Genomic DNA, 10,037 nt, shown 5'->3' with positions numbered 1-10,037 from the left:
CCGCACCACAGAGCAGAGCAGAGCAGAGCAGAACAGTCCCAGTCCCAGTCAACAATGTGTGGAACGGAGGATTTAACAATTTCGTAATGGCCGCGCTAATCCAAAATTCGGAAAATCCAATAAAAATGTACCAGCAGCGAGAACCAACCACGCCCGCTGGCTGGTGGGTAGTGGTCACTGGGCACTGCGCACCGGGCAGTGATAGACGTGCCAATCCAATTGGAAAAATTGGAAACAGCCTGGTCAATTTCTGGTCAAGTGTTGTTCTGTGTCTGTTCCTTCAATCTAACAGAGATACAATACAGTAAGGTGAAAGTTGCTCAGAGCAGAGGGAGTGCTTGAGACAATATGTTTAACTAATGGATACTCGAGTTTTGTTGTAGCATTTTTAAAGTTTTTTTTCTTCTTCTCTTTTTTTTTTTGGTCATGATCTCTGCGTGTCGTCCTAAGGGGCCCTGACCTTTAGTTAACTTTTCATAATCGATGAGCAGGCAAATCCCATATAGAACCGCACCCGCACCCCCCCTGTTGGCAGACAAAATAAAGGGTTTTCAACTTTCAACCCTGCACCTTTTTTCCATATTCTCCATCGGCCCCTTGCAATAACAACAAGTGTGGTGGCGGCAGCAGCAGCAAAGTTTTGGCAGGCGAAAGTGGCCTAAGGAATATTTTTTTTTCCCCAGCCCAATCTCTCGTCTGCCTTCCTTATAGCTCCCCAAGGGCCGTGTGTTTGGCTGTGTGTCTCTGTGTGTGTGGGCAGAATGTTGTGCAAAGTGTTTTAAAATAAAGATGCTAAGCTTTAAGTATAATGGATTGAAAGTAGGCGAAATGATAAGTTCAAATGGGTGCGGAATATTATGAAACTGGTCTAAGAGCAAGGGAAAATCCCTTAAGAATATAAAATATAAATTAAAACATAGGCCAGTAAATAAAAATCGTGATTTTTAAGATTAATGCTGTTTTTTTTAACATTTGTTTGCTTAGAAAGACCCAGGGAGAGAATATAACAAATTTAAATTTCCCGCTCATTTCATAGCAGCCAGCCTTGCACACAGTGCTCCCATTAAGCAGCTGTTCAGTGGGATACGGTATATTTTGAAAAAGAGATGGTATATTTCGGTATATTTCTCAATCTCATTTCTGCGTTATTTGAATGAGCTCCAATTGGATTTCTAAAATTCCAATACTGTTTGTCCTCAATTGGGAGCAATCCAATTAGAGATAAAAACCCAAAAAAGCCAAACAAAAACGACACAATTTTCTGGCACGGTCACACTGCACCCGCGGCAAAAAAACCCAAAACAAAAAGGTCACACTGCAAAAACAAAAACAAAACAAAGAATCCGGGTTTATTTTGCCAAAAAATCATTTGTTTAACAATCAAAATGACTCAAGATATGCTTCTTGATGACGAGGAACCTAGCAAGAGCAAGGAGACGTTCCTGGAGAAGTTCTGCGTGCTGGCCAAGAACGCCACCGGCGCCGCATTGCTCGACGTGCTAAAGCAGGTGCTGGAGGCTCAGAATGTGTTCGTTTTCGGGGAGCTGCTCGTGGAGCCCAATGTGGCGGAGGTTGGTGAATGATTTTCAACTTGCGGTGGACTGTCTCTGATCTGTGATAACTTTCTTTGTTTGTTTGCCCAGCTTAAAGATGGCCCCGACGCCAAGTACTACAACACTCTGAACCTGTTCGCCTATGGCACGTACAAGGAGTATCGGGCCAAGCCCGGCGACTACATCGAACTGAGCCCGGCCATGCAGAAGAAGCTGCAGCACCTGACCATCGTTTCGCTGGCCATCAAGACGAAGAGCATTCCATACGCCCTGCTGCAGAACGAGCTGGAAATCGATAATGTGCGTCATCTGGAGGACATCATCATCGAGGCAATCTATGCGGGTAAGCAAGCGGCTTCTTGTCATCCAGTCTGTCAACTCCAGCACTTCTGCTGCGATACTCAGTTGAGAGTTAATTGAAAAAGTTTACGCAAACATTAGCCCAGACGGCAGCAGCAGACATTGGGGTTGTCTGCCTAGACAGCGGCAGAGAGTCGAGAGAGTTAAACTTTGTCTTTACCTTTGCCTTCGGATCTGTCAAGTTTATGCGGGCGGGTTAGGGTCCAAACTGGTCTCACAGCTCACGGAAAGCTGACACGCACAGGCGAGAATTTCTCCATTTCACGGCCTCTCCTGTCCTGTCCTGTGTCCGGCGGGTGGCCGCCGAGTAATTTCTCATCATATTTTGCATAATTGAATCAAATGCTAATTCTTTCGCGTTTTTCTGTCGAGAAACACAGTAACTAACGAATGGCGACGCGAAGACTTAATTAGCATTTTTGAAAAGAGCCGCCCCGCCCCATCACATAAAGTCCGTGTCATGTTCCACGCTCCCAACCCCTCCCACTTAGTTTCTACTAGAAACTGCGACCATGCTCCCGGGGGCAGTGCACTTGATTAGCCGCGACAGCTGACGCATCCAGGCACTCCTGGCCGTGTCTCCCATGGACTGGACTATGGCGGGTGTTTTCTTTTGCCAGATTCATTAGGTGATGTGGGCTGATGGGGCCACCGACCGACCACCTGCCACCAGTTGCTGGCGCCTCGCTTCCTCCCCCAACTATGCTGAGCAGTTTTTACGGCGTTTCAGCGACGACAGCTGGATGAACACTTTTGCCCCAATGATTGCTTGCTCGAGCTTATGCCGCGCAGCCCGTTGGGGATTGTTTGCGATTCAATCGGTTTTGCTGAGATTCTCAGATTAGCTTTAAAGTTTAAACTCAAGTCAATTGATGTGCTTGTCTCGTAGCTATACGATTTTTGTATTAAAAAACGTATTTTCCCGCAGATTATTTCAGTGGTTTTTACCAGCTCGAATTGGATTTGATTGTAGGTCATCTGTGCAGCTCAAACCATCAAATTCGAATTCCCTTCAGTGGAATATTTTATTTTGTAGTGCTGCGTTTTTGCGTTTTGGGTTGGGAATGTGCTCCACCACATCGCTGGCAGTTTCATTTAATCTTGGCGCCTCTCAAAAATCCGTATTTTACATAGTTGCCACTTTGGGTAACTGTTTCTGTTTCTGTTTCTCCCGCACTGCATTTGTCTGCTAAAGGCCGTAAATCAAACACAACAGCAACCAAACTGTTGGACGGTTAGTTGGTTAGTTGTTAAGCCCTCGAGTGCCGGACCCCGCATATCACACAAAATACATACAGAATGCGCCATGGTCTGCTGTGTTGGAAAACATGTCGGTGGTGTGGATATTTCAGCTTGACGCCCATGGAGTATGTGTGCCGAAACACAAATAACTCGTTGCTAGTCGAAGCATTGAAAGGAGAAGAGGCTTGTGGGCCACTGCAGTGGCCAGTGTTCTGCAGTTGATTTGCCGCCGGAATTCGGACACGACCGCAGCCATGGCTGACTGAGCAGAACTATGAAAGCGTTGCCAAATACCTGTAATTGAATCCGTGGCATACCACAGAGCGCTCTGCCTCTGCCTGCCCCAGAGGGTTGGTCGGAGAGGGGGTTGCCAAGCAAATAACATGCTACATTTTTTAATGGAATCTTTCGCTGTCCATTATCAGAGCAAACAGAGTGACAACTCAGCACCTTATGCCGCAAGGCCAGGTGTCTCATAAATAACATTTCCCCGGGTAGCTGTATCTCGATCTGGTCAGGCTCCTCGACCCTGCCCCTTCTAATTGCTTCCAAATCCCGGAGATTTATATTATGATAGCCATCATTGGACCATCAGCCATCCACCATCCACAATCCACCGGGGCAGATGGAAGATGTTGTCTGGCATTTGGAATTCGGAATGCGAAATCACTGCATACCATTAGACGCTGTAATCTGACAACGCAATTTAATGTACTTGGAGGTGGGAATTTGGGGAGCTGGAGCTGGAGTGGAGTGGAGTGGAGAATGGCTGCAGGGCAGGTGCTTCTCTGTTTGCGTTCTCATTAATGCTGCTCCTGCTGACATTAGAGAACCATTTGTTTTGCGGGGGTGGGGATGAATGGAATGCTGAGTGGGCAGGGGGAGGCTATGGTAATTAAATGCGTTCTATAATTGAAATTCGCTTAAAAGCCATTAGTGGATTTTTCCATTTTGTTGGCTCCTGATTGATTTACGCATTCATTTTTGTATCAAAGCGAAAGAGTTTAATTCAGTTTCTATTCAGCAGAAGAACACTGCAAAAGTAAATCCCATTACCATAGATAGGGCTCTAGAATATCACGCCATATCCTATCCGACTCTTTAGGTTATCAGCATCAGCAGACAGTTGAGCGATTTTTAATATCCTTGCAAATTTGGAAATGTTTCCCCAGCGGTGAATAACGGCTGCATCATCGCCGAACAGCGGCTCGAAAGTAGGCGAAAATATGCTCGTAAACACATGAGATGCCATTGCACCGCACCGTGCTACATGCATGCCACAAAGAGGTTTCTACCGCAGGCATCATCATCCTTTGCTGGGCTGCAGTTGGGTCTGCCTGGTGGTCTGGGGCTGAGCCTTGGGCTAGGGAGTAGTTTTTGGGCATAGCTCTTCTCCCCTTGAATGGGGCGGTGCAGGCTTTAATTTCTTTTGTAAGCCTTTATGTCAAAGGAAAGTTCCGCATAATTTCAGGTGCTCAAGAGCGTTCTTTCTGACATGCCTTGTGGTTCTACCTCTGCTTTTCCCCATTTCTTTGTAGTTCTATAAGGATTTGCAATTCAGAAAAGTAAAAAAAAAGAAAGAAACCCTACTAATGCAAGTGGGCTTAGGGGTTAAGAGCTTTACACTTTTCTCTGACATATCTTTTTGGAAAACGCAAACAGCAGCAAACAGAATGGAAATCGGCTTATAGGCAGTTACCATCCATTTCGTATTCTGTTCAATATCAGCTGAAGAATCGGATTTCATTTCATTTCATTTTACGTTTATTAAATGAAAAACAGAGTGCAAACATAAGCTTATTAATGCGAGGAGTTTATTTGTGGAAAATATATATCCACGTAACACAGGGCACAGAGACTCGGATCCGTGTGGGATATGTATGTAAGTGCAGTGTGTTTCCAGCAGGAGATCCCAGCAGATCCGAGATGGCTTCCAGCTGATTGCAAGTTGGTCCTTCCTCCTGTCCCACCTTTCGGCTGCTGCATCTCCCGCTCAAAGTCGGTGTACTTTGATTGCGCATCTGTTTCTGATGACTCCATTTCTGAATTTCATAGTTTTACGGGAGCCTTCGGCTTATGCCTGTAACTTGTCAGGGCAAACTTTTTTCAGAGAATGCCAAAGACCTTTTTGCAGTGCTCGTCGCCGGGCACTTTCAGTCAGTTTTAGGTGAAAACTTTGCCATAGTTCCCCCTCTTCCCACCATCATATTGATGGCAGAAGTTTTCCCGTTCGCTCCCGCCGATGAGGTTAGGCGCAGTTTATTCCCCACCAATTTTATCTGACGTCTTTGTACTATGCGCGGCACTGTCACCCTCTGCTGGGGCTTTGTGTAAAATTTCAATTAATACGGTCCATTTTATTGCGCCAGGTGTGGTAGCGACGGCAGGCCCGAGGAGATGGCAAAGCTGTCGTCGACAGGTGCGCGACCTGAGTGAGATTTGGGCCCTCTGCAGATTTTACTGGTCATTTAAAGTGTCCTTAGCCAGAGACAGCATAAATATATGCATGGGCCTGCTGCCAATTATTAATACAATACTCGTGTACAGAAGGGCGCGGGCTTTAACCATTTTATCTGCATCAAAACTGTATCAACAGCCGCAACCGCAACGGCAGCTACAGGCCCCAGTCACAGCCACAGTGTCGACGGCCCACTCAGGCGATTCATTTTGGCATGTCCGTCAACGCTTTTTTCCCCAGAATTTGTGGGCCCAGCATTAAGGATGATTGATTGTATTCGCTTCGCGTTTCGTGCCACGCAACAGGGAAAAAGCCGCAAATTCGCAGCCCGCAGACTGTGACATGCACGAAGCCGGATAGCAAGGAGCGCCATGCCGCCAGCAGCCAAGACAAGACACATGTCAACGCCAAAATGGCGCACAAATTTTACAGCTTTTGTGGTTCCCTCATCCAGCACAGCACGGCACAGTCCAACCCATCCCATCCCATATCCTCCCATATTTACAATCCAATCCATCTGTTCGTCTGCTCATATTTTTCAATTATTTGTCGCCTACTTGTGGCATCAAATTCAATTTGCTCTCAAGCTAATTAGAAATGTGTTTGACAAAATTGTCGAACCAAATCACTTAAAGAGTGTAAGCGAAATTGAATTGAATCACTGTACGAATTTCCAGCATTTTTCATTGAATTTTTGTGGCACAAGTCTGACACCAGGCTATAAACCGAAAAACTTGGTCCTGGTTCGAGTTAGAGTCCGAGTCCTGCGTACCCGTTCAAGGGCAAGTTGTCGTAAAATCAACTGGGGGAAAAAAGTGCTTAAGAGCTTAACTTCGGCCTCAGAAATGGCCGAAAGAGGCGACAGTTGTAGAGAGAGAGCCAATCATTTTCCATGGCCTGGGCTGTAGTTTCGCTCTCAGCCCTGACTTCGGCTGGACTGATGCAGTTCTCCATCAATCGGCTCACAAAACACCAGTCACAGAATCCTGTGCGCTTGTTTGACGAAAATTCCCTCCTAATCTGCTAGTTATACATTTAAATCCCGCTTTAAACAGTTTCAAATTAATTACACAAGGCAATGGCCTCAGAGTGCATTTGCGGGATTACGTTCCATGGAGTGCTATTTGGCAATTGAATGAGTGGACCGACAGAAAGAGATAATTCCACAGAGCTAATTCATACTCTAAGTCACTCCCACTCGGCTTAGATGTTGTCTGCAAATATCCAAAGCAAAAGTTGAAACATTTGTTTTTGATTGCTCGTACGACGCACAGGGTGTCCCTCCCACTGCAGGTTGCTGCTTCCCACCATTCGGAAATTTCCGGCTTGGATTTGTTGCCGTTGTTTCATTATTTATTATTTGGGGGCTGCAGTCTGTGGAAACAGTTTTCTAATCAGTTTAATTGATTTTGGGTAGCCTGGTGGGATTACTCCCATTTGGGAATGAAAAGAAAGATTGATTGAGTGCCCGGGAGCACTCGGGCTAATCCAATTGTTTAATTAGTTCAGGTTTCAAGTGACAACTTAAACTAAAAATCTTTTTTTTTTTTGGAAATCATACGAAGAGTAATCAATCCGTCCATAAGAAAAAAAACATTTATTTTAACAAAATTCGTGCAGAATAGTATGTCTAAATGTAGCTAAATGTTGCTGATACATAAAAATGTCCGAAAACACTTTTCAAAGAATTTCTGTAAAAGGTTTGGCCCAAACCAAAACCGCTTTACGAATAAATCTCCACCTATGGTGATCCTAAACGAACATGTGTCAAATGACACGCTGGCTTAGTTCACTCAACAGGTTCGGGAGGCAGGTGGATGTAGATGGTTGGACAGCCGGTTAAAGTTTCAGTTGCATACCAATGTTTGCAGTCAACGAATGCCCCACTTGTTGTGAATGTCGCAGGGTAACTGTAATCCTGGGAAAAGCCGTTTGCTTGTCACTAGGCGTCTCCAAGTGCACTCCAATGCTGCCACTACAGGCGACACTTTTGCCAACTTCAGACAGTGTTCGTTCTGGGCAATTAGTCAGCAAAAAGTTAACAAGACGCTGAGAGGATTAGTTGTGTTTGCGTCGGAAAAAACCGAGGAAAACTTACTTAATTTCCATTTTTCTGTTGCCTGTTTCTGTTGCAGACATCATTCATGGCAAACTGTTCCAGAACACACGCATTCTTGAGGTGGAGTACGCCCAGGGTCGAGACATACCGCCCGGCAACACGGGCAAGATTGTCGAGACTCTCCAGGCCTGGGTCAACTCCTGCGACGGTGTCTCCAGCTGCATTGAAAACCAGATCAAGTACGCCAATGCAGAGAAATCCAAGCGACTGTTCAATAAGGATCGCGTAGAGCAAGATGTGAGTGGACCACCTATTGATTCGATACATGTGCTTACTTTTTCCCGCTTACTTTTCAGCTCATCAACTTGAAGAAAATGCTGAAGAGTCAGGCCTCGGACAGCGATGAGAGCATGCAGATCGATACCCATGGACCGAGCGGCAGCGGCGGCTTGATCCTCGCGGACCTTCGCAAGAAGCCCTCCAAGATGAAGTCGCTGCGAAATGCAGGAGGTTGGTAATCCACTGAAATGGATGCAATTCTCAGCGAAATCGCTTTGCAGAACGCCAACTGTTGTGGCACAACTTTAATGACTTTCTCATTTATCAGGAAACTTTACCATTAATTATTTTTTCACTCTTTTCCCACTTTCATTTTTAGTCGGCCTGAAGTTCAGCAAGTGAGTGCAGGCCAGCCGAGGGAGTGTTGCTGGAGATTCGGAGCCAGGCCATGGGGGAGTAGGCAGCACCAGCCCAAGGTCGGATGGAACACCGCGCGGCACTTGAAAAAACGGATCCCACTCGGCAAGCAGCAGGACGAAACCGAAACCAAAACCCAAAACGGAAATCATTTCACACTTCACACAACTCTGTAGGCTGTCCGCGGTCTTAAAACCATAATTTAGTATCAAACTAACAAATAAATAAAATATAATTATATCCAAACGGATCAAAGCGAATGTTAATTAGTGCAGAAATTCGCACGCATGTATATAAATGCTGCGGGGCTCTTTTCCATGTAATTCGCTTATCTATCAGTGCCATCTTTCTGTTCCACCACAAATGGGCATTTAATTAATGTCCGAATTTGATTTTAGACAAATGTTTGTCCATCACATCAATATAAATCTATATTGTGCGTGTTTGCAATCTCCAACCACAACCCACTTGGACAGCACATTTTGCCATTGATGTTATTTGTGGGCTAATTAACTGAAGCGAATTGAATTATTTTCTGACACCTCTAATTGCCATTCATTTTCCCATTTTATGCTCTGGGTGTGCTGATATTGTTCTCGTCGTGGCACACAATTAAATGTTTCAGATACTTATTTGTATTAAAAATGTATTGACATTGTTATAAATGTTTGTTTATTTTTTTAATTATATTATATGTTATATATTCTTCGGTCATGGAAAAGATTTATAAATTTATATTGGCTATCCTATTTACTTGGAACATTTCAGAATCAAGCTAAAATATGTACATATATGTATGATAACCAGTATTTACAGTATTTCGAACTAAAATCAACACACAAGCTGCAAACAGAAGAGCTTTGCTCATTAGAGCCAAACAGAACTTGTGCATTCGAAGTGCAGGGAATTTATTTATGTTAGCTCACCCAAAACCAACCTAAGCCTCAATTCATATGAACCCCAGAGAACGAGCAGGAGAGGGAATAAACAATAAAGACTTTGCTTGGCTTTAGAAACTTACCTTCCACTCTCATTTAACTAATTGTATTTTACGAGAACTGCATATAGCACATTCCTCTGGACTCGGATTTGTTTTCTAAATTCTAATTAATATCAGAAATCCTCGAAGGCATGTGTCGGTCGGTATTCCGCTCGAAGCATTCGATGGAGAGATTTTCAATGTAAAGTTGAGGAGCGTCTGGCAAATTGAAAAGCAGTGGAAGATAGTTACAAATAAAATCCCATTGAATTTGTTCTCTGACCAAAAAAAGTATCTCCGTTTTCATACTTACGGTACTGATGGGCGGGTTCTTAGAAGAACTGGTTTCACTGTTTTTATCTTGAAACAAAATAAGAACTGTTAAATGAATGAGGCATTAAAGGCATGACGACAAATTCCGAGTTTATGGATTTAAAATTTGCATCTTGGCGCCTTTTGGCATTCAAGTTTTTATTGCTTTTTTTCTTTAAGGCTGCACAACGAATCGGGTTTGTCACGAGATAAATTGCTCAGAATATTGAAATTGCCTCCACAACATGCTCTATTAAAATCTGGGGCATATTCAATTTATGCTGAATAAGGTGAACTCGTTTCTTCGCATCAATTTTTCCACCCAGCTGGTCTTAAACCAGTATCCAAAAAATAAATATGAATTATACAAATTCTGCT

The 10,037-nt window shown here is 44.2% G+C and overlaps 1 protein-coding gene and 1 long non-coding RNA gene across 2 annotated transcripts; one reads left to right on the top strand and one right to left on the bottom strand.

The window, feature by feature from the left end:
• The first annotated feature begins 1,296 nt into the window (after positions 1-1,296).
• LOC111080133 (COP9 signalosome complex subunit 7) lies at positions 1,297-8,614 on the top strand. The gene is made up of 5 exons (XM_022375590.2): positions 1,297-1,571; positions 1,644-1,896; positions 7,749-7,969; positions 8,029-8,182; positions 8,331-8,614. Exons 1-5 carry the CDS (start codon positions 1,386-1,388, stop codon positions 8,351-8,353), a joined length of 837 nt encoding a protein of 278 aa, XP_022231282.1. The 5' UTR covers positions 1,297-1,385; the 3' UTR covers positions 8,354-8,614.
• LOC111080134 lies at positions 8,542-9,778 on the bottom strand. The gene is made up of 2 exons (XR_002608444.2): positions 9,661-9,778; positions 8,542-9,566 (listed from the first exon to the last, which is right to left on the bottom strand). It is a non-coding gene; the product is annotated as an uncharacterized LOC111080134 (long non-coding RNA).
• Positions 9,779-10,037: the final 259 nt, after the last annotated feature.

The sequence above is a fragment of the Drosophila obscura genome, unplaced genomic scaffold, assembly GCF_018151105.1.
Source record: "Drosophila obscura isolate BZ-5 IFL unplaced genomic scaffold, ASM1815110v1 contig_17, whole genome shotgun sequence".
Classification (NCBI taxonomy): domain Eukaryota; kingdom Metazoa; phylum Arthropoda; class Insecta; order Diptera; family Drosophilidae; genus Drosophila; species Drosophila obscura.
Note: the sequence above shows the minus strand (reverse complement) of the source record. Positions and strands in the feature narration are given on the sequence as shown.

Bases quoted from the DNA above. Each gene is read 5' to 3' on its own strand.
- LOC111080133 (XM_022375590.2), top strand. From the start codon at position 1,386: ATGACTCAAGATATGCTTCTTGATGACGAGGAACCTAGCAAGAGCAAG. The intron at 1,572-1,643 runs GTTGGTGAATGA...TTGTTTGCCCAG, and splicing joins TGGAGCCCAATGTGGCGGAG to CTTAAAGATGGCCCCGACGC. The intron at 7,970-8,028 runs GTGAGTGGACCA...CTTACTTTTCAG, and splicing joins AGGATCGCGTAGAGCAAGAT to CTCATCAACTTGAAGAAAAT.